The sequence below is a fragment of the Epinephelus fuscoguttatus genome, linkage group LG10 (genome assembly GCF_011397635.1).
Source record: "Epinephelus fuscoguttatus linkage group LG10, E.fuscoguttatus.final_Chr_v1".
NCBI classification, from domain to species: Eukaryota; Metazoa; Chordata; class Actinopteri; order Perciformes; family Serranidae; genus Epinephelus; species Epinephelus fuscoguttatus.
In genome coordinates, this window is record NC_064761.1 from 17219706 (window position 1) to 17244718 (window position 25013).

At 40.0% G+C, this 25013-nt stretch overlaps 1 protein-coding gene across 1 annotated transcript in view; it reads left to right on the plus strand.

Annotated features, from left to right (window-relative positions):
- The first annotated feature begins 4847 nt into the window (after positions 1–4847).
- The window catches only part of hmcn1 (hemicentin 1), a 96791-nt gene continuing 76625 nt past the window's right edge, over positions 4848–25013 (plus strand). Inside the window, exon 1 of the mRNA XM_049588337.1 lies at positions 4848–5479. Coding sequence (XP_049444294.1) covers positions 5224–5479 — 256 coding nt within the window. The 5' untranslated portion in view covers positions 4848–5223. The remainder of the gene's footprint in view (positions 5480–25013) is intronic.

Here is a 25013-nt window from a genome sequence, read left to right on the forward strand (position 1 = left end):
TTGGTACAATGACATCATAATGTCCATACCTGTTAGTCAGCTTATTAATCATTGATTCATTGTCTTTGGATAGAGCTGTGGTTGTCTTGGTGGGTGCCTTGGGACAGTGTTTGTGCCAGTGAACAAATATCCTGTTTGTACAGTACAAACTGTTCTAAAGTTGCAATTGGCAAGTAAAGATACAAAACATCAGATTATCAGGGGGAACAAATGCCAAATGAAAACATGATTTTCTGTTTTAATTAGGTATGACACTATCAGTTTGATTACCTTATTATAATGATGAATAACTGATGTCTTCCTCCTCCTTAATCATTTACACTTTGGGAGTTAAAGGGTCATGAAGGTGTTCCTGCTGAACGTGCTTGTGATGTGGAAACAAGTGTACGTCCTTCAGCTGAACTCAAACACAGTTCACTTCCCACACCTGATAATGAATCTCTCTTCACTTTGGCTGAATTTATCCTGGCGTTTATCTTGAAAACAAGCGTGTGTGTGTCTGTATCAGAGAGAAATATTCAGCTTGTGTGTGTGTTTGACAGTAGAGAATCTTTTCACACCATTCTTTATACACTTCCTGCCCTCTGTCTGAGATTACATCTAGAGTACCACTCCACCTTATTTCGAGAGGAGTGTTGATTCACATTATTTCGACACGTCTACTTCCGCAGATTGTCTTTGGATGAGTAATTCACATTGCAAGCTTTCCCAGATAGTAGAAAGAGATGACTGTGTAAATGAAATGTGAAATGAGTGTGCGGGAATGTGAGTGATTGTGTTAACAATCCCTTTATTATATTTTCTCGTATAAACTTGTTAGGGACAGGATGTACCTCCAGGCTGTTTTTTTTCCGCCTGGAAAAGACAAGATTTATTTATTTATGTAGAGAAATGTGTTGTGTAATCACTGCCTGCATGCAAAGGTTTGTCACGGTACATTTTCAAAAAGCTTTAGCCTCCCTATTTGTTTGCCATGCAAAATTCTCATCAGCAGATGCTCTCTTCCTACATAATTTGAGTGCGTCTTGGTTACTGAGGTTTGGATTCTTATTTGAATGTTTCCATGCAACTTTCCATCCACATCCTCCTGGTAAAATTACCTCTGAAGAAAAATAGCCAGACACTTGCAAATGCTGATCCCCTTACAGAGCCATGCATTTGCAAAAGACTTTGACAACGATTTTCATATTATCTATCTTGTTCTCTTTACTTTGTTATGTTTCATTGCCCATGTTCTCATCCACTATAAATTGCTCACGTATTCCACGTATTCCTCGTATTCAGGTTGATAAGCCTTGCAACAACAATGAGATATCAGTGGTGTAATAGCCCCCCCTAGTGCCAATTTATGCCAATTGTCTGCTGTTTACAATGATTGAGGACAGTGAAGAGCATGAAAGAATGCAGAGAGAACTGCTACTGCGAACATTTTTAGTGGTATATTTATGACACGTTTGTATTTATTTTTCCAATTGTCATATGACTGACATAACCATAGTGATTATATCTTCATTTTCTTACTATATGTTAGGGCTTATGTGCTTTTGTATGGTTTGGTTTTATGGTTATGTCACTATCTTGCTCATTGTGCTTGTGTGCTGTTGTCCTTGCTGATGTGCTTTGCTTTGTGCTTTTGTGTGTGTGTTTGTGGCTATGTGCTTTGGTCTGTGTTGTGTTTTGTGTTGTACTTTTGTGTAGTATGTTTTTGGTTGTATGGTTATGGCATTTTTTTATTGGTCGTGCTTATGTCTTGTTGTCTTTGTTTATGTGCCTCTTATGTGCTTTTGTCTATGGTTATGTGCATGCTCTGTGCTTATGTGCTCTTTTTTGGACATGCCATCAATCCCCCTTTTATCTGTGCTTATGTGCCTCTGTGCTTTGTGTGTTATTTTGATGTCTTTTTCCTATATACACATATATGTCATCAATCTGCCAGGGACTGCAGATGAATATTAGCTTGTATAGCTAAATCTGGCACAGTTAACATGATCGTGAAACGTAAGTGATCATGTAAAAATTAATGTGCAGTGTCTCTTTCTAAATGAAATAAACATAAACTGGAAGTTTAAGAAATCACATGCAACACGATTTATGTAGGCCTGAATATGCAAATTGGAAACTAAAACATATGACTGAGCCTATCGGTGTCTCACATAAGTCATAAGTAGGCACTATTGTCAGTTACAAACACAGAAAATATTCCTTGTATTTTCACAAGCACTTTCTCCTTAATTCGCTTTTATTTTTGTGTTCTTTTTCTTATTCATCGTATTGATTTAGAGTTTAAGCTTATGTTGATGTTGCAGTATATGACTGTTCAGATGTTGATCCAATATTTTATCTATAGATGATCATAGCAATGTAAGGGTTTTATTCTTTGGTGCAAAAAAATATGCCCAAAACAATCTGAAAGTATTTAGAATATAGGACACAGTTGTGGAAAAAAAAGAAACTCATTTTACAGATGTGCAGGAACACAGTCTCTCAGAAATCTCTTGAGTCCTCCAACTTGAATGCAGTTAAACATAGAATTATCATCTGCACTGTAACTATATCTAATATTCATCAGCAGTTACTCTTTGGTGTTTAAATTTGTCCTCGAACGGAAATCAACAGGACGTTAAATTAGTACAGTTTCCCAGCCAAACAGGCTTTTTCATTGTGACATTTTGGACATATCACAACATGAAAAGCACATGTGTATGTGTATGTATTTATGGATAAATTCATTTTTGCTCCTTTGGTTTCTGGGTGCTGGTTTAGATCTTTTCATAGCAGACATTTTGACTTGTCCCTGCAGCAAAAAGCACAGGTGTTATCAATAACATTAATTATGGCTACATGGAACATCTAAGTGGTGTGGAGCCGTTGTTAATCTTGTTAATAACACCTGTGCTTTTTCCACTATTACAAGAATAACTTGTTCCCTCATAAAAAGTTAAAATAGTACTTCAAAGAACATTTTACTGCTGTTTTGTAACTGATCTTCTCCGTGTATTTTTGTCCATGTATCCATGTTTCATTTGTTTTACTCAACATGTATCATTGCTTATGCTCAGGAGTCAACACAGTTTATAAATCAATATCCTCCTCACAAACACCTGTGCACACTTACATACAAACACACATGTATGCACACGAACACACACACTTACACACGCATTCATTCACATTTTCTGTTCACATGTTATATTATTCTATGACACTGTGAAATTTTAACATTTTTAGGTGGAGGCCACCAGACCCACTGGGTCTCCTGCCTCTCCCTGCATTGTACATTATTTATCGGACTTTTGTGTATTTTAAATTGTCCAAAAATAAAAACATAAAGATAAGGGCAAAATGTCTGTTGTGAAAAAAAGCCAGAGATTTATGTTGGTCAGGTGATTGTAGTATCCCCCACCATTCACTTAGAGGCCAAGATGGAGAGCGGGATTACTGAAAAGTCAACATGGACATGATATTTGAGTCTTTTAGCCCAACAGATGTTACAGCTTTGTAAATGTGGCTCACTGAGAGCTGAAATCATCAGTGAAAAAAGAGCAAATTGAAGAGTGATTAGATGGATTTCACGATACACAGAGTGGCTTTCAAAGGTATTGGTGCCTGCATGCAATATGCTTAATTGATATTTGTTTCATCTGTGTGTAACTGCATCCAGAAGCAATCCTAGACTGTTGGGGGGCCCCAAGCAAAGAAGCCCAACGAGGCCCCCTGGTTTTGGATTTGACAACAAATCTACCATCATTTGCCAGTCAACTCTCCTTACTCTCGCTAAGTGAAATCTGACTCCTGCTACTCTGTGCTGCGACTCTGCTGACTTTCAGGTTATAACTGTAGCCACAATTGTCCGACAAAAATGACGATGAAGGTGGTAGGCAAGTATTGTAATCAGTGTACGCCCATACATCATATAACACCGTGGCAAGCCTAGTTTATCAACAGTGCATAATGTGCCAATATTATGCCATCAGGGGCCCCTTTTCCCAAAATCTTTTTTGGGGGGGCCCACACTTTTGCTTGCTTTGCCTCTGCTGATGGTGCGCCCCTGACTGCATCTGCTTGATTGACTTTCAAACAGTCCTTTATTTGAGTAAAAGTACCAACCCAACATAGTAACAAAATTAGCTGAGAGATGACAAATTGATAAAAATTATGAAACTGGGGCAATGTTAAAAATGATCAGTTTTACCTCTTCTTATGTTTATCATTTAAATAGGTTGTTTAGTTATTTGTTTCCATTGATCACCCCACCCAACTAATGTTTTGTACTGTTATTGCTGTTGGTGTTTTGTTCTTGTTAAACTTGCAAAAAATTGTCCAATCAAGACTTTTAACGTCAGTGGTGTAGACATCTACTCATATCAAATTCACAAGGATAGTATTTGCATGGTGAATAGCCTACAAATTTCAAAGTTATGTTGTAGACAATTACTGTAAGTGTGAGGTCAAATTAAATCCGCTAGGTGGCAATACAGAGCTCAGTATCACCGAGGAGCTGCTTTTTGATTGTCCTTGTTTCAGAGCAGCTTGTCTCATCCATAAGTTAAGCATTTCAAACAGTTGGCTCCTGTGATTTAGAAGTTTTCAATTTCACTATAATTCAAACATTTATTGTCCTGATAAAAATGTGCATCTCATCGGTTCAGACATAGTATTGATTCTGATTGACTCAATGAGTGCTGCAACAATGCATATAAATCCAACATTACACATATAAGACCGTATATGTGCCTATTTATAGTGCCGCCGGTCTTTGTGGAACGCGTGACAGAAGTTAAAGTAAATTACGCACAGTCTCTCTGAGTCAACACCTCGTCCAATCAGATCGCCGCTGTTCTGCATGGAGTAGTCTGCGCCTTGGAGACACTCTGCCCAGCTGAGAGGTGGTCTTTGTATGACAGAGCTGAACAAGGGGCTCCTGACTCTGCAGACAACAGAAGACAGGCTGCTGCAGCTGCTGGGACCGCAGAAGTTTCGTTCACACACAAGTGAGAGGCTGCGACTTTTGCGCACAGAAAGTGCAGAAGCAGAGGCGCACGGAGATTCTTTTATCCCGTTTAATTTGGTAGCTGTGCTCATTGTCAATTGTTCTCAACACGTTTCAGTCCATTTTTTTGAGAGCCCGATGTCTCTACCTTTATCTCGAGACTCATCCTGAGGTTCCGTGTGGCGAGAACAACATACCCAAGAACTTTCCCTGAGAAACATCTTGGATCTGAAATGGGCAGCAGATTGGTGTGGCTGTCCCTCGCGCTGTCAGTGGCGCTTTCCGCCGGGCAGGACACAGGGACCGAGGCCACAAAGGAGGACATTCCAGAGGGGGCATCCACCCTGGCATTCGTCTTTGATGTGACCGGCTCCATGTACGACGATCTGGTCCAGGTCATCGAGGGCGCGTCTAAGATTTTGGAAACATCCCTGAACAGACCAAAGAAAACTCTGTATAACTTTGCCCTGGTGCCCTTCCACGATCCAGGTAATGTGATGAAAATATGAGTGAAAATCAAATTCTGTAGTGGTCTGTTTTTACGCATGCCATTGTGGCTTTTTTTGCAAAATGTTTGTACACTTTTGGGATTATTTGGAGTTTTCTCTCTGCTGTGACAACAAAAGCACACAGAAAAGTGAGAAATGTGATAGTTTGCTCACAATCCGCCCTTTGAATGCCTAATGTTCCTCACACCTACAGAGGAGGGACTCTGGGGGATTTCGTCTCCGCACACAGATGTTCAGCCTGGCGGTCACTATCATTAGCATTCCGCCAGAGTGAGTGTGTGGCTTTGGGTTTGCAATGCATCTCGATGATTATCATCACCCCTGGGTGCTCTCTCATTCTGAACAGCGAATAATGCCTAGACATTATATCACTGTGCTGTTTAACAGTAACCCTGGCTTGTAGGTCAGAGGTGCAGTTCTGAAGTCTGAATAATTAGTGTTAAATAATCAGAACTTACATTTAGTTTATACTTGAGTCTTCCTGGACAGTGCTTTGGTAATATGGCTGTGTAAACAAAGCTACTGGAGGATGCACATTCAGTAGGTCTAGTAATATGTGTTGTATCATTTTCCAAGTAAAATTCATGTCTCCATCACAAGCGCAGCTTTACTGAAGTCAGTGTTTGAAGTTCGAAAGTGTTGGTAATGGAGAGACTTTGTGTAAGGATTTTAACATCCCTGTAATTACTATTTTCTGAGAGGGAGTAGAGGTCACTTACCTGCTTGCAAAAGCACCATCAAAGGCTGCTGTGAAGCCATGTCATGAGGGTTTGTGTGCTGATTTGGGGGTGAGAAGTGTTACATGTCCACCTGCAAAAAAGTGCTCCATCAACAGCGAGAGCAAAGGGCACATGCTAGAGTGTGTGCGATGGAACACCTCTGTGGATAGACCTTATCAAAGAAACAGGTAGTGGCAGAAATTAGAGATGGAAAATCAGACATGTTTCGTTGCCAATAGTAGCTGTTAAGCATTTTAGGGTAAACCCTACCACACAGACACTCTGTTTTGTAGTATTTCTATAGTATCCTGCCAAAAAGTGATTTAGGACTTTTTTTAAAGCACTTTCCCCTCACTCCTTCAAAATCTACTCAATTTAACTTGAACACACTTAGCAACTGCAGAGGAAAGGAACGAGATGAATGGACAGAGGTGCGGTGAAGAGGCAGATTCCTTTTCCAGATGTTTGTTCTCCTCTGCTAAATTTCAGCATGTCACAAATTCTTATGGAACTCAATTCCTCAATCATAGATTCTGTGCCTAGAATAATAATTATATTCAAGGAAGAAATATGCTCAGTATACACAAGTGTAACAAATGATGTATTCATTATTGTGTGCCTCAGGGGGGAGAAGTGAATTTTAGATCTTTTGCAGATGATGAAAGAGCTGTGATGCATTGTATGTTGGACAAAGCAACAGTAGTGAAACAATACTGTGATTATAACCTGTATCCAACTTCGAGGCTTGATTCATAGCAAATGTTACTACAGCTGTCACTGAGAAGTAATTATACGATTCCCCTCTTACAGTAAACTGAAGCTGCAACAGCTTGATTCAGAAAATCGGTGCTGGCTGGTCTTTACAAACTCCATGGCTTTGTGTTTGTCCCTCACCACCAAGTGACGTTTCATTTGCTTCTTAAAATGTTTACGAGGATGTCAGAATGTGTTCTCCAAAATCCCCGGGGGAATAGAGGAATGATTAGCACAGTGCAGTGACTGCAAGCAGGGGTAGCTGAACATTTCCCCAAATGTTGTTCTGCCCCTGCCTCCCTTTTTGTCCTTCTCCAACAATCTCCCAGACCCTCAGAGAGAATCAGTTTTGTTTTCACAAGGACTTTTATTTAGGCTTTGCCTCATTCTGACACAGATCCATTTTCTCTATCCGACCCAGTGCGATAACACAGTCCCTCCTGTTTTATTTGGCTCCTTTTAAATCACAGGACGGAGCTTCCCCTTTATTTACACTGCAATCTGACACGGTAAACATTAGAGAGTGTGTTTGTGTATCTGTGTTTCTCTGGGCCTGTGTGTTTGTGCTCGTCTGTGTGTGTGAAGCGAGAGTGTCAGGAGGATGCCTGGATATTGGGGTCAGGCTTGTGTGGGAAGATCAGTCAGGAAGCCTCCCCCCTTTCCTCCATCCTGCAGGGAGAGAAAGAAAGAAAGCAAGAGGATACTTCACAAGTCATTTTACTGAGGCACAGGGGTTGTGTATTTAGCGCTACAGTCTGAAAACACCCCAATGAAACAGTGGTAGGGTTGAATTTCTGGCCACCCTCTTGTGTTATCATTTCATACCTTAGTTACCTTTGAAAATGGCATTCACTTTATGAAAGAAGTGTTTGTGAAATACTGTCCAGGACTGGTCAAATAACAGCTGTGAACATGCACATCCCTCTTCTGTAGCTACAGGGAGCGATGACAATCTGTCATTAAAGAATCCAGTCTTAGGTTGAGGAGTCAAAGGTGTATTGCAAGCAGGCTCTCTGGACTCATGGAACATTTATTTGAGAGTTTACAGCCAAATAAACTTTATTTCACAACACTCCTACCATTACCATGTCAGGAAATGCGGCATTTATGCCAGAATTAATATTAAACTGTGCAGGGTTCAAACTAAGCTTATAAAAAAGACACTAAGCAAAGTGCAAAGAATCTGCTAAAGGAGTTGGTATGAAATAAAGTGTGTGTGCGCAGTGTGTGTGCAGGTTTCCAGTATCCTCTAAGACTTTATGTTTTACATGGCCCTGCTGACGTCCTTACACACATATGCTCGTCCTTGTAAATACTACCTTGCTGTGAGAGGGTGTGTTTGTGTGTCTTGTATATGCCTGTGTCAGTGTTTAATTAGTTGAGTTTGAGATGGGTCAGAATCCAGTGCCTTTGTTCAGTGACATTTTTTGTTTTATTGTGTTGGCTTTGCACTCAGATTTTAAATGAAGCAGTGCTTTAATTCAGTTTAACTCAGTGCTTTAATTTGAGGGTGTTTGCATCTACATCAAAAGTGGCATATTTTATCCCATTTCCATAGTGGTTAGTAGTGTTAGTCTTCCAATTTTGAATGTCAAAAAGCAAAGGACAAGTAATTAACTTAAATAAAGTCATTATATTTAATATTTGGTTGCAAAGCCTTTGCAGTCAACAAAGTTTTGGAACCTTTCCGAGATGCAATCTTCCTCAATTACACGTCTTGAAATTATGCCAGCTTCAATTATTTGCTTGCTTTACCTAGTCTTGTCTTAATGTTTAACATTTTTGTTCTTTTGCATTGTCCTATAGACCAGACACACTCACACACAAAAGCACATATGAGTACTTTGCAAGACGTCAAGGCCGTGCCCCTTTTTGGGGGATAGAAAGCAGAAGATCCTATAGATCAGTGGTTCCCAACTGGTGGGTTGTGGTCCAAAAGTGGGTCGAAAAGCCATTATTAATGGACCGCGAGTGACTTATGAACGTGTCAAGTTTATAAAAAACACACTTTATATTTGAAGTCCTGTGAATTTCAGGCATAAGCTTTTATTTTGAAGTGACGTTTCCTGTTGTAGAGTGAGTGAATATCAGACAGATACTTAACAAAGACAGCAAGCTAGCTTAATGATATGACCAAACGCACGTATGATGCTGAATTGCTGAATTTGTTAAACTGTGGCAGGACCAGTTGGGAACCACTGCTATAGGTAGATGTCAATGCAGTTTGACATGTATTGGGATTATAATTTTAACACTTCCATGCATTTATTCCTTGTTAAAGGAAATTTTGTTTTTCAACCTTTTCTGAACCTGAGTGTTTGCAATATCTTAATAAATTAAGGTTGATTGCTGTCCTTCCTCTTCAGTCTTCCATATAGCCAAATGGATCAGTGATATTAGTTATTGAATATTGGTTATCCGGACATCTATACATATTTAATTGAATCATCAGGTATCGTCTAAGTGTTGTCTCTAAATAATACATTTGTTAATGTTGTTGATCAACAGGCTGAGATTTAGTTGTGAATATTCACGCATCTTATGTGCCTCAAATCTCGGTGTAAAAGCATTTGTTAACCCGCTACTCAACAGCTTTTTGGCATTCTCCTGTTTGTCTCCTTAAGTGCATTTCTGTCTCCCAAAAGGGGGCGCGGCCTTGGCAATGTAGTGATGCTAGGCTGGTCTATAAGAAGTGACTTTTATAAAAAAGAACCAGATGTCCCAAACACTTTCAAATCCCCTAAAAGCCAAGGACAGGGGTACCTTAGTTTGTAGAATCCAACATATCTTCATATGATAGCTTACGAAAACGCACATACAACAATCAGGATGATACGTAACAAACCAGTGCCCCACAAATTGCGTTACCTACTTAATGAGAAGTTACGTACTTAATTAAAGTTTTGTGGGTTAGGTTTAGGAAAAGAAACATGGTGACGATGTACCTTAAAATGACTCAAAGTCCATTTGGTCTTACACTGTTCTGATATCTGGTCTCCTGGGGGAAAGTCCTGTGTTGTTTGACCCATATGCCACACTGGTCTCCCTCCTTCCACAAACTTTTGCTCTTTATACTACTTACTTCTTTACTCCCGTCAGCACATTGGTCATGTGATCACAGCCTTCTGATTACCTAGGTTATATGCAAATTTCTGGCACATGGTTACATGGGTTATGTATGAATTGTGGTGCATTGTTTTTTGTAGATATACATATGAAGAGTGCATTAGAACAGCCTGTTAGTGGTTATGGCTGTTGTCACAGAGATTGGGAAGGACAAACAAATATTCAAACGAGGATAATAGAAGGCATTCATAATGTTGCAAACATTTGTACATGCAAGAAGTGATGGAGGTAGTTGTGTAGACTATGAAGAATATTAAGAGAGCTAGAGAGAGAAGTTCAAATCCAGTGTACTTTATCACCTCTGCATACCTGGCCAGTTAATACATAAAGTGGGCTTGCCTGCCGGATTGTCAATTTCATAGTGTTACAAAAATTGTTAGATAAAGCCCCAGTATGCGTCATTGGAAAGGTGTGGAGGGAGGGGGTTTCAAAGCTTTTCGACAATCCAACAAGTACTTTATTTGAAGCATACTGACCATTTAAAATTAAGCACTATTACTTGTAGTGGTAATTATTTCATTTCGAATCCACTGTTGGAGAACAAAGCTAAAAAAGAAAAACATATTTCGGTCCAAATACTTTGTGTCTGAACGGGATGTGTTGAAGAAAAGGTGCAAGCAACAGTACAAGCCAAGCAGGGAGAGGCTGAGTCATACATTGACTGACTGGCTTACTGAGTGATATCTGCCTACGATCATCTTTCTCACATCAGGAATTTCAAACTCCATAATGAAATCAATCATTGATGTCTTGGAGTTTTGCTTCTGTTTGAAGTGTTTCAGTTATGTGTTTTGTAGCATTGTTACGCTGAGTTGATGGCCTGTCTTGCTACCTTTTTCCAGCCAGTTAGCTTTAGTTAGAAGGAGATGGACCAAAGCTCTGGGCGTGCAGTGATGAGAGGAGATGACGGGATACCTTCTACCTCTGCGTGATCAAAGGCACTCATCTCAGAGCTGCCTTTGTTAGTGTTTAGCCTCCTTTTCCACCGTCCTATTTTCCCTTTGTTTCCTTCCTTCCAGAGCAGCAGTTTTTTGTCTGAACTGCCCCGCCCATGTGAGATTACAAGGAGCCTGCATTTAGCTGGACACAGTCAATAATGATGCTATTAGGCAGGAATGCCAAAAGAAAGAGGTGGAGGTTTTTGGAGAATTAGAGGAGGAGAGAGGAGTGTGGCAGAAAACAAAGTGTGTCCGTGTGTTTCATGTTGTAATGGACCCTGGAATATTATATTGGCCTTTAATTTGTAGGACTGTACATGCACAAATGCTGTCTTTGCACAATAGTTTCAACTCTATATAGCTTTGTAACTCAGGGGTTATCCTCTTTTAATCTTGGAAGGCAGCACATACCTGAGGGCTTACAGCTGATTCCAAGATTACTATGAATAAAGTTTCTTGTGTGGTCACAGGTAGTTGACCTTTGGCTTCACTGATTGACATGGATGACCCATATGTCAAAAGTTTCGGTACTCTACCATTTTCCAACCCCTGAACGAGGTCCTGAGGGTTCCTGTGCCCCGATTGTGAGTGACCTTCTGGGCTTTCAACAATATCATCTTGACCTTTCGTTCCTCGTCTTTTGTTTTTGTCTCACCATCTTTTAGGTAATTGCAGAGGCATGAATGTTGGACAGGCTGCAGTAATAAAAAAGTGGAGAAACAGATTGGGAACTTTAGACGAAGCTTTAATGAGGGTGAAGACATAATATGATTCACTGGCAGAAGTGAATTTAGGCTTAAAATACTTGTAGAAAGAAAGGAAGAAAAGAAAGAGTTCATAGCCTGACATCACCAGACCAAATCAAGTGCGAGTAAGTCTGGAAATGCTCAGTTTATTTTCAGTTTCCACGAGGTGTTATCACCGCCGTAGACCACAATGCCTCTGGGTGCAGTTGGATGGACTGACAACCAATTAGAGCAACAAAATGTGTTGCTGTTTTTGTAATCAGAATTTGAAAATAGTACTTAAATAAAAATCAGCTGCAGCCATCTTGGTTGGTTTTGAAAGTGCCCCAATGGCGCTCCTCTCTATTAAGCTAGATTTGTGCTGGCTGTAGTGTCCCTGGCAAGTGGGTTCACAAGCCAATAATGATGTCATGCGTAAAGGCTCTGCAGGTTGTCAATCATCGTCTCAAACATGCCCCATATTAGATAAACGATTGTGATCAGCCTGAGCTGGCTGGAAAGCAGAGAGGAGCTTGATGCGTCTGCGCACATCAAATAAAACATGAGCTTGCAGATTAGTCTGGTTCCATGGCTGAAGAGTTTATGTAGTTTATGTAGTTTTTTTTCATCACCCCAGACTTGAGAAAGTTTCATTGAATCCAATCCAATCCACTTTATTTATATAGCACATTTAAAAACATAAAAGTTTATCAAAGTGCTGCACAGTGATTTACAATACAGAAAAGCGTAATGAGGATTAAAATAAAGATACAGATAATGAGGCCTCTCTGTTGGCATAATATCAGTGCTAACACAGAGGGCACCAGCAACAATGATAAACCTGGCTCAACTTCTTCTGCGATGCAATACGACGTTTCAGATCAAATTTATCTGCATCAAATGAGGTACATCAATGTTATTTACTGTAAATAACAAGTTAAAAAAATAACTATTTAAGGCAGGTCACTGTGTCACAAATGCATATTTTGCTGCATGTCCAACATGTAAGTTCCTTGTTCTGGGGCAGACATGTTAACTTGACCTATCCCTAACTCTTACCATGTGTCTGCACCATAAGCAGCCAGTCATTCCAAAACCATTTATCTAGGAGAGTTTGGCACCCAAAGCAAGTCAGGTGATTTTGATAACAGCTGCCACGGCATGTCTTTTGCTGGTGGGGAGCAATTTTTAAATGCTGTTCTTGCAGTTTATTTTGTCCATCGCTGAAACAGTGCAATGGCTAGAGGAGGCCTGACCCATGTAACACATTTAAAATATAGTTATGAATAGCATGACCCATTTTACTCACCTCTACATCAGACATTTGGGTCACAAACCACTCTTTCAACATCACTTCCCTGGAGTCCAAGTGGATAGTTTCCAGCTGCTCATTGCCAGCTGCACCAGCTGCAGACATACGTGCACTATGTTGTATATTAGTATTTGCCAGTCAGCATTTTTGGTGCTTTATTACACATAATAATAAGCAGCAACCTCAGCACTTTGACTATTACCCCTTTAACGAGGGCTTTCCTCAAATCAAAGTTTTTATAGTCAGTTTAGACTCAACAGATCGATGTCTAGACATTATTATTAGGAAGCATTTTTCCTAAAGGACTTTTAACACAGATTCATTTAATTTCATTGTTTTACGTCATGCTTTTGGGGTCTGGAGGACTCATTTGGAACACATTAGATTTACGTTCGTACAGATCTAGTGCCAGAGTTGAACATTCCCATGGTTCACTATGGCATGACCTCATTTTCTTTACTGTGTAAGCTGTTTATGTACATTTTAGTTGAAACATATGTAAGGTTTCAGCAGCTTGGCTGGTGTGTGCAGAGTGACATTCACTGTCAAACCATTCATATTCATACTTGAGTGATGTGCCTCTTCACATAGAAACATACAGAGGATGCATTTTTTGAGTTATTCTGTCTTTAAAACATGCAGGCATTTATTTGCGAAAGATGATCCTCAAAAACACATCACGTATATTGTGAATGTGCAGGATAGCAGGGCAGCCTGGCTCTTGTTTTGGTGGCCGTGTGTTGTTTTTCTATGTTGTAAAGATCTGAAAACTTAAATCTTTACTAATCAGTTCCCCTCAGCGCCACAGTGCCTTTTAGTGTCTTCCAGCACTTTGTTTTGGTTTCATTTTACTGTTTTGGTTCAGTCTTGTTTCCAACCTCAACAGGTAGTTCTTTTCCATAAAAAAACCTTTGATAAACCATTGTGCACTACCTTCATAGCTCTAAATGTCAGACAAACACGACATGAACATGTTGAAGCATTTAGCTGTAAAGAGACAGATATTTCTCTCTGCAGTTAGTCGAGACCAAAACGGAGGTAAAAAGAGTGTGAATATTGGACTTACATAGGTGTCAGTTAGTCAGAGACAGAACTCCAAATGAATACTTTCCATGTCTGTTGGGTATGTAAATAAAGAACTGTTTACTAACACGTTCACAATTTATAAAGTGATAATATGTCAGTTTTGTCGCCAGAAAAGTCAATTATTGTTGCGTTAATTAAATTTTGTCTACTGGGTCTATTACTATATTGAAAATTACAGAGCAGGGCATTACCTCCTTGTAAAAGTTTAATGATCTTATTATCACAGGACTATAGTTTTACAGCCATACATAAGCAGGATGTTGTCAGTGACACTATGTACAAGATGTGCTCATGGGTCGCAGTGGAAGACCACTCATCAGATTGGCTTGCTTGTAGTGAACCAAATCTCTGCAGCGCTTCCTGTAATGATTAAAATTGCTTTGTGGGTATGCAAGAAAACATAGTACCTGTGTGCAATGCATTGTGGTTGATGCATTTAGCCTCCTCACAATTACCTTTTGCAGATATGCTCTTTTCACTTTTTTTTCGTCTTCTCTTGAAGCATTTGCTGAAAGGCTGCACAGATGGTGACATGTCCATGTGTTTGCACCAGAGTGAAGGGCATAAACATAGAAGCAAGGGATAGAGATGAAACAACAAGGATTTTGATTGGCATGGAGGCCTGTGTGGATTTTAATTGTGGCAAATGTGTCTGAACCAGACAAGTGTTGTAGGAATCTCAATTACAGGCTGCAAAGCTGAAGGTCAGGCTGTTAGTGCCCTCTGCCCCCTCCCTCTGAGGGGTCTGTGTTGGGGGAAGCCATGTATCATGAAGACCACCTTGGACCAGTGTTTTCCAACATTTTCTACAATACAACACTTTCTGTGTTCCAAAAATCCCTGGGCACACTGTAAAGCACTTAATATACATATGTTTAACTGAGCTCATTCCCTACAAATATAGGATCATTCTACCTGTGAACCCTGAGCTTGTTTTGATGAACCTGGTATTCTGTGTCAAACTGATACAGCCCAGATGAACGTTGGCATTGTATGCTTCAGTAATCCACCTACGGTACATTTGTACTGTATGTATTTTAGCAATGTTCATAAAGTGACATAGTTCTTATTACATGTATATGAATGGTACCTAGATACCTAGGTGAGATGGCTGCCAAGCTGCAGACTGCTGTTTGAGACCGACAAACAACCAAACTGGTTGTTTTTTAGCAAGACAATCGCAACATATCCAGCTGTGACTGTGTCACCAAAACTGGGTGTTTTAAGCTAAAATCTTATACTCACCATGACCAAGTGTTTTTTGTGTCTAAACATAATCGCACATGAATCACAGCATTGTTGAAACATTCATTCATTCATCTTCTAACCGCTTCATCCTCTTGAGGGTCGCGGGGGGGCTGGAGCCTATCCCAGCTGACATCGGGCAAGAGGCAGGGTACACCCTGGACAGGTCACCAGACTATCGCAGTGCTGACACATAGAGACAAACAACCATTCACGCTCACATTCACACCTACAGACAATTTAGAGTAATCAATTAACCTAGTCCCCAATCTGCATGTCTTTGGACTGTGGGAGGAAGCCGGAGTGCCTGGAGAGAACCCACGCTGACACGGGGAGAACATGCAAACTCCGCACAGAAGGGCTCCCACACCCGGGATCGAACCGGCAACCCTCTTGCTGTGAGGCGAGAGTGCTAACCACCACACCACCGTGCCGCCTTGTTGCAACATAAAGAAACTTAAAATTTTAATCACTGAAACAGAAAAAAGGCTCTGACATACTTTCTGCATTGAATGTCCGCAGAGAGCTGCAGAATGGATCATGGGCAGTTGGCACATGTTGGCACTTGCTAGGCCTACTGTCCATGCGGTGACAAAAAAATAGGCTGCATGGGGACGTCAGCACAGGGGTCTGTGTGGACCCTTGTGGTTGATGATTATGTGACATAGACCAAAACGTACCAAACTGGACCCTCAAGGACACGCGGACGCAGAATTGGACGTAAGAGTAGAACAGACGTTTCCCATTCAAATCAACATTGCAGGGTAGTCAGAGCAACGGCCATTTTTATATGTACTGTTGTCATTGCAACCGTTGTAGCAGGCCAGTTTACATGTATACAAACTGACTTCTGCCAAGTTGCGAACTCACTGAGGTGAGGCTTTGCAGTAACGATTAAACCAGTAGAGAAGTATGTTTTCAAATAAGCAATCCGTTACTTTTAAAATATTATTTTAGCTGTTATTTCTCTCTCTTTTTCTGTAGTTGCCATTAATTGTATGTTTGCTGAAACATATAAACTGAAACTGTAGTTGCCTCAGAAGTACAAGGGAGAGCTAACTCAGTTAGATGTGACTCAATTAAGGGTTTATTTCGACTAAACCAGAGGTGGTGATTTTTGGACCAGTGAACTAACTCACTATATGACTAACAAAACAACCTAAGATGGTTTTGCTGACTTTTGTTTGGTTTCTGTTGAGTTTGAATGAAGTGTGTTTTACAATGAGTTAACAACGCAAATAAGCTGATACTGGTCTTTCGCCTAGTCCACGTAGAAGTGCCCCAATTTCTTAATCCTTGCGCAGCTGTTCGTCAGCAGTTGCCTGGCCTTTCACACCAGAAGAACATTTCTCTGCGCTGGTCAGCAAGCCATTCTGCTCTCTGCTCTGTTTAAATCACACATAAAGCTCTCTGTCTGCTTGTGTCTCTGTGTATGTGTGTGTGTGTGTGTGTGTGTGTGTGTGTGTGTGTGTGTGTGTGTGATTGTGCTTGTGTGTGTGTTTGATTTTGCACGTGTGTGTATTTGTAAGTGAATATGTGGCTTTGCTCGTCTCTCTCACTCTCTGTTTAGACACAACTGACAAATATTTGGAAGCACTGGGTGCATTTTCTATGATTTATCAGTCAGATCATTTATATCATATTAAACATTTCCTTTATATCATTCAATAGGGATTATCAGTGTGTCGCAGAAAAAATTGACCAGACACAGAATTTATTGCTGCAGACTAGAAGCAGGCCTGGGTACTTGGCGCTCAGCACTGGGCACCATACTGGGTCCAGTGTGAACGGACCAATCAGTTACCATGGTCCCAGAAGCAAGCAGGCAGCAGTCCATGGGAAATCGGGGCACTTCGCAATGCTTCCACATCCAGTGTGAACATGGCGTTGGTTTGGTGAGAAGGAAACTTGGAGTGGTGTATGGCTGTATTTTTCTGTTGAATAATGAATAAAGGTGTAAAAATAGATTGAAACAGATTTCTCAAACTAGTGAATGTGACACACTCTACGGCCCTACTGATGTGTGTTTTCACACCTAAAAATTTTTTGATTTTCTTATGTACTAGACCACGGTAAATAGTTCAATGTCTGTTCTACTCTCATTCTATTTCTATGGTTTCAGTAGATCTGTGTACAAATATTACATATTTGTGGTTTGCAGAAATGCACAATGCTAACATTTGTCTGGTGATTGGGTTGACTGATGACAAGCACATGCTGAGCTCACATGTCTTGAAAACCACAAAAGGCTGAAATAATCTACTTTTCCATACAACCATTTCGAACTTTAATTTTTGATTTTCACAACACACCTGGGCGTTTCTGAAGGCGCTCTGTGGCACACTGGTTGGAAATCACTGCCTCAGACATGTGTGTGCATCTGTGTGTGGTCGGCGGTGCTGATCCGCTCAGCACGCACAATTAGAATTTCCATAGTAAAACAAAAGAGGCACATAAAACAGAAAACACCACCCAATCACTTGTGTGAGTGCCCCGGGATTATACCATCACTCATAAAATACTTGGTCATGAGCTTTACAGTATTGTGGTTGTAAAATTGAGGTTGTTGCCATTTATTTTAAAGCCTTGTGCTTAATTTTTTGAGGCAAATTAATGCAGTTAAAAGGCCACATTTAATTGTAGTCAAAGTATTTTTTTTCCTGAGGATGAATCATAGAGTCAACCTCAGCCAAGTGTCAGGGTTTTGGCCTTATTTATACAATGGAGACCATATGTAGAAACGTCACAATGTTCTCTGTGTGTATGCTGTGTGTGCCAATTTATTCCCTTTCAATGAGAGGCTTTTAGAGACCTAATACTACCTGAAGCCTCTCTAAGCCACAGCTTTGTCTTTTTTATCCTCTTCTCCAGCCCTTCCTCTCATCTTTATTATGTTGTCAAGGCAATGCACTGAGCATCTGTCTTACCTCTTTGCTGTTATGCATTATGGGTAAGGGAGATGTTACGCAACACAACCAACCAGGGGTCGGGTCAGTTTTGTAAGCAGTTTGGTCTTGAAAGATGTTGTTACCATAAAAAAAGTGTCACCTGCATTTATGACCATGATTTGTTTGTTTTTGGGTTTTACAATTTTCAGAGGTGGAGATGACAAAGACGTTTGGAAGATTTATCACAGCTTGACCCAGAAACCCAGAAAATGGTGCCTTTACGTAACAAAGTAGGGAGGTGCTGAGTGGAGAATTGATAACACAGCCCTGACAGCAAGGATCATAAATCAGACCAGAAGTCTTTAAATTTTACGCATATCATTGTCTTTGTGTTCACTATTTGCTTTTAGACGTCAGAGGCAATGTCACCAGCAACAAATCATGTTATACATAAGCCACTTAAGTGGTGGTTGCAAATATGTGACGACTGTATAAATTTGAAGGAATCTAAAAATATACCTTGATTGCCTGACTCAAGGTTTGTTCAAAGATGTTGAAGAGAGACAAACTCAAAAGATGAGCAACCATACCTGACTTAGCATGTTTTATAACATTGTCAATTGACTTGGAGTGTTTCAGTAAGGCTTCTTTTGTCAGAAAAGTCAGTTGAGTACAGAAGAGAGACAAAGGTATCTGCTGAATTGGGGATGTCTCTTATGTGAAACATCTTCTATGGCATACTTGGCTCAAAATTCTAAATCCTCTGTGTTTTTGTACAGTACAGTGAACTTAACTTAAATAGATCTTAAAAGTAAACATATATAGCCAAATAAGATGAATAAAACAACACTCAATAGTTCGGAAAACTCAAATAAACTTCTGAAATGGGATGAAAAGGTAAGCTAATGTGCTTTAGACTCTGTCCAGACCATTCACAGAGTTCAAAGCCTGGTGGACAATCTGTAAAGGACAAAAGTCAGCCTTGAAGAAAGGGTCAGGCAGGGTCTCAGAAAATGATATCTCATTCCTCCTTGGGGTGCTTTTCTTTGAATACCGTAGAGGAGCATCTCGTCTCTACTCCAGTTACCAAGTCAGTTTTATTTATACAGCGCAAAGTCACAGAATTTGCTTTGAAGGATTTCACAACCTATTTATTATACGGCAAGCTTTACATGTAAGGCATTTGTTTTGAACACATGCTATGTGTTGTGATGTCAGCATGGACAAGTAATGTGACGAAATAATTAAATAATCTTAACATCTTCCTTGTTGCAAACAGGCATAATGTATATAGAGTTTGGAAACAAGTGACACTTATTGCCAAATAGAACTTGATCCCATTTTAAAATATGAATTATTCATTTGCTTTTGCCTTCTTCTTCCATTCACATTTGTCTGCATTCTTTCTTGTGGCTGGTATTCAGACACAAAGTCTAGGCGGTCGCCCAGCCGCACAGGCAAGATTACACTCAACTCTCTCTTTTATGTTTTTCTTTGTAGGAATTCGTAACTCCACACGTCACATTCAGTGACATAGAGCTTGTGGTGAGAATGATACAAAATGCTTTGACTGCCAACATGTGATAATGTTTATATGGATCCTCAAGAAAAGACATCTTTGTTTGGTCCATCGTGATCGTTGCCTCTGACACCACCCTTTCCCAGACCAGATGTAAAGGGAGGACAAAAAAATATGCAGCAACAAGTTGAAATCATCATTTAATTCCTTAGCTTTACAGCCTATTATGCATTTATGACGTCTAGATAACTTTTATGAAGATCAAGTGCCATAATAGTGTGCAGATGTTGACGGTTATGTTGCAATCTTTGGTCGACCACATTTCATCAGATAACTTTAGGGAATGACTGCTGTTAGGGACATTTTAAGGATGGTAGCGGTTTGTACATATGCCCAGGCCAAAACAGTTCATACAGTATAATATGATTTTATAAAGTTGGTTAACATCAGCTTGAACTTTAACAAGTTGAGCGTATGTCGGCAAAAACACAGAACAGTTTATCATTAGATATTTCACTTTTCAGGTCATTATATACAACTGATTCGCCAATTCTTTTTGACTCATATTCAATTGAATACAATCCAAAGACTAGTTATTTAATGTTCGGATTGATAAACTTTATTGTTTTTTGTAAATATACCCTTGTTCTGAATTTGATGCCTGCAACATGTTACAAAAAGTTTGAAAGTGACAGAAAAGATAGGAGACAGAACATGAAGCTATGTTTTACTATTGTTAATCCCTACAGCAGCATTTATTTGCTTAGCATTTCATTGTCTTATTACTTTTAACATACCTGCATATTAATATGCACACACTTTGGGCAGGGGATTTCATTTCCTGAATGGTCACCATGTTTCTTCAGTTGCATGCACACCACAGAACCACACATCTCCATAAATGACAATCATACAACATGCACACGTGATGCACACTTACTAAAGACTTAGCCTCAGGTTGCATCCTCTTCTATATCTGCCTCCAGCCACAGTTATCAAATCAGATGGATGACTGGTGCAGGGCCCAGAGCCGTCGTCTGTCTCTTGAGCATGCTTCTCATCAGGCCATGCATCTGGGAGGGATTGCATGCCTGTGTGTGTGTGTGTGTGTGTGTGTGTGTGTGTGTGTGTGTGTGTGTGTGTGTGCATCATTTGGGTGTCACTATATGTTTATGTGCAAATGGCTGTGTGTGATCATTTGAACTCATGAGTGCCATTATTAGTGATCTATGGTTTTGTGGCGCATCATCATGAGACACATCCAATTGCGTCAAGTGAAGTGAAACAAGAGAGGCAGAGGTTAGCTGCCTGGTGGTCCTGCTTTCTCTCTCTGTTGGTTGCGGGGAGAAGTTTCCATCACAAGTTCACTTTGTAGTGGTTTGAAATCAAGCCTGTCGTCAGCTCCGTCGCTCCGGGCTAAACCTCAGTCATTAGATAGCAGCTGAAGTCAGACAATAGGGACACACTGTAAGAAAGGACAGAGAAAAAATGTAGTGAAGAAACTGAGGGGCAAAACAGAAAGAAAGAAGAGTAGAGGCAAGAGTGAGCGTGGTGATGAGCTTTGAATCCAATCTAGAGAAAAGAGTAAAAGGAGATTTTTCGAATACAGTCAGTTTATATTAAGCAAAAACTGTGATCTATTTAGGTTGACAGTTATAAGAACATTGGCAGCTTTAATGCATTAGAGAATATACCTGACAGTAGGTCTGACAGGAAATGGAAATACTGTATGTAAACTTTACCTTGTTGATGTTTGAAACAGTCCTTGCTCCTTAAATGACCTTTTTACTATGCCACATTTGGATATTTTATTTGGTGAAACCTTCTCAAACCTCAAACTATTAGAAGGTGAAAATACTTGTAAAATCTGAATGAGTTGGTCTCAATGTGGTGAAAGAACACATTTTTTGATCTGGCACCATTACAAAAGTCTTTATCGTTCTGTAGCGGTGAGGACATTGTTGTGTCACTGTCAACACCAGAGATGAGTGCAGGACTTTGTTTGAAATAAATGGAGATTATTACCACGTGAGGTCTTAATTATGCTTTTAATAGGCAACACATATGCACTTGGTAAAAAAGCAGGATTTAATTTTTTTACAAGGCAGTAATTTCCTGTTTGGGAAAATCTTTCAGGCTGATTTCATCACTGTGTCTGAGTAAGGCTGGCCAATTTGAGCTAATTTAATTAGGGATTTATAAGTCTTCTTATAAGAAGAATTGAAAGGACCAGAAAGGAATAAAAACTTAACAATGAATTGTAAAGTTTATAGTTAAAAAATAATGGGATAGGGGAGCTTGCAATTATGAAAGAAAGAATGTTAACAATTACGTAGTGCACATTGTTGTGTGTATGCAGTGTACTCAGACCTATGGTATTTAATTTTGTTGCACATCCCAAGAGAGACATAGCATCTGTGTGCACTCTGTTAAGAGTGATGGCTGCTCATAATTACAGACCACTATGTTAATCCACAGTATATTTGTGTGTGTTTGTATGTCAAGAGTGTAAATGGACTTGTGTGCCTCACCTCACATGTGTGTCTGCAAACAAATTTAATGGTTTGTATGTAGTATGTATAGTGCTGGACACTTCCCTCACTGAAGCACTCTAATTGCACCGTTTGCTGTTTCACATGTGTTTTCTCAGTGGGGCTGATTAAGTGAATTATACCCCATAGCTGACGGTCAGGATGACAGCCACTCTTTTTCTGGCAGACTTTACCCTGAGTCAGCAGAATGACAAAAAGCAGCATGTGTTTACGGCCTCTGTTGCTGTTAAATGCTGTAACAGCAACATGTTGTGTAACCTGTTGGATTTTGTCGGACGGGGAAAGCCAAAGAACCTCCTTTACCTGAACATTATTTGAGCAAAAAATGGATACCGGTAACATACAGGGGCTCATTAAATTCGTTTAAAAAATTGGACACACGGGGCGTCGGTGGCTTAGTGGTAGAGCAGGCGCCCCATGTATAAGGCTGTTGCCGCAGTGGCCCGGGCTCAACTCCAGCCTGTGGCCCTTTGCTGCATGTCTCTCCCTCTCTCTCTCTCCCCCTTTCACACTTCACTATCCTATCAACTAAAGGCAAAAAATATCTTTAAAAAAAAAAATAGGGCACACTTTGTTGATAAAAATTTTGATCCACAACTGACACAAATGTCTGTAAATAGGAAAAAGAATACAACTCATTTTGACTGTGCTGCTGCTGGCAATGATGAACAGAAGGTTCAGTTTAAGGGTTCCTCAGGTCGCTGTTGATCTGTTTTCTGAAGCTTTGTGATTAGGCTTTTATAAACCAGAGTAATTGTGAGTTAGGAACATCTTGGTCTTTGCCTTCAGGAATGTAAAAGAAAAATAACCGTATATGTGATCGTTGCCACTGCTATATAAACTCTCTCCATTGTGGCAGAGGTCCTGGAGGCACAGAGCTCATAAAGAGCACAACTTTCCCAAATTGCTGCATCATATCATGGACACAACATTGGAGAAATGTCAGTACAATGTCACTTTCAATTGTCTGTCATATAGCAGCTTGTGAAGCTCCCCTGTCTCGTGTATTACTGCCAAAATTCAGAATTTTTTTGGTTGGAAGACATTAACGGCTGTGACCTTTCAATGCATGGCCCTGGAATTCCTCGCTGCTGATGTTGTAAGGAAAGAGAAACTCACTCTGCATTGAATGCGTGAGTGATTCCCAGCAAATTAGTTTAAGCCCAAATGTCAGTGGAGGTGAAACTGAGTTTGCCATTGGACAGTTGCCCAGTTTGCTCCATCCCATTAGACTTTCTGTGCGTGTTTAAGCTTGCACGTTATTTGCAGATGCGTGCTTTTACAGCCAGCATTACGAATGAATGCTATAAATAGATCAAGGTAGAATAATTTATTTTGATCATTTGTTTCAAGACAACTTTTGTCAACAATTTATACAACAGATTAAAAAAAACAGGATTAGATGCAGATCTTTATTTCGATTTTATAATTTTCCCTCTTTCATTGTTCCTTCTTGTCAGACTTTAGAGCATTCTTTCACCCTGAGTTCGTTCACTTGGCCATGTTTGTGCCACTTATGTGTTCCTTGTCATCACAGAGAAAGCATTAAAAGTATTTCCTGCGTGGCAGCCAGACGACTGCATTAAGTTTTCATTTAAATGTGTAGTCATGTAAGATGAGCTTCCATCCAGTCATGTCCTCAAACATGTTTTATTTATAACATTCAGGTGGTAAATGAGGAAAATAGATCTGTTCTGAGTTATAATGGAAATGAAGCTGTAATGATTTTTCTTGCCCTAACCATAACTCATAAGATGCTCTTGGACAAGGCACTTAACCCTTGGTGGTTCTAGTGGACTTCTGAAACTGGAAAGCTTTGAGGCGTGAATGCTTGTAACTGACTTCGGTACTGGCGCTGAAAAGTGGGTGCTAATGCTCGTTTCTAAATGTGGATAAATACACATCTAAAGAGAAAATAATGACAACAGCACCAGTGTTATTCTGATATGTCGAAGTCAAAGATTGTCACACAGTTTGGAGGGTTAGGTGTATGTCTTCTCATACATGAGTATTAGCTATGGTTTTCCACAGTGCTGGTGCAAAGACGGTGACTGTGGTTATGGACACCGTAGCCAAAACAGTCTAAAGAATACTTACAACAGCCATGGGAACTTCTCCCATAAGAAAAGAGAGGTCAGCTTTTCCATCTCTGAGAAGTTTGGCTTGAGATCCATGTTCCGTTCAGAGCCGCCAGACACATTTCCATGTTAGTTTTAAAAAGCGTCTCTGATCGCCACAAATGTTCCTTCACTCCACCTTGAGGATTTAAAAGGATGCCAAAATCTGGGTCATTTGGAAAAAGGCTTCTTGCTTCTTTGTGTACTTTATTATAGAAACTGGAAGTGCTTGGGGAGTGCTTTTCAAGAAGAGGTGATGCTGGTTGCAAAGGAAAGAAAATGCTTCTGATTCCTCATTGTATACAGTGTAAAGTTATGTCAAACTCAACAACCTTTAAAGTTTTACTTCAATAAAATCACTTGAGTCAGAAGGAGAGTAGAAAGCTCAATGATAAGTGTGCTTAAGGAGTCTCAGCACTGAATTTGGGCCCTGGCCGTTAAACAAGACTGTTGTAAAACAGTTCAAACTGTATCCCTTTTCAATAGTCAGGGATCCTTTGTAATTGCCCTCTCTTCAACAAGGGAAACCTTGTT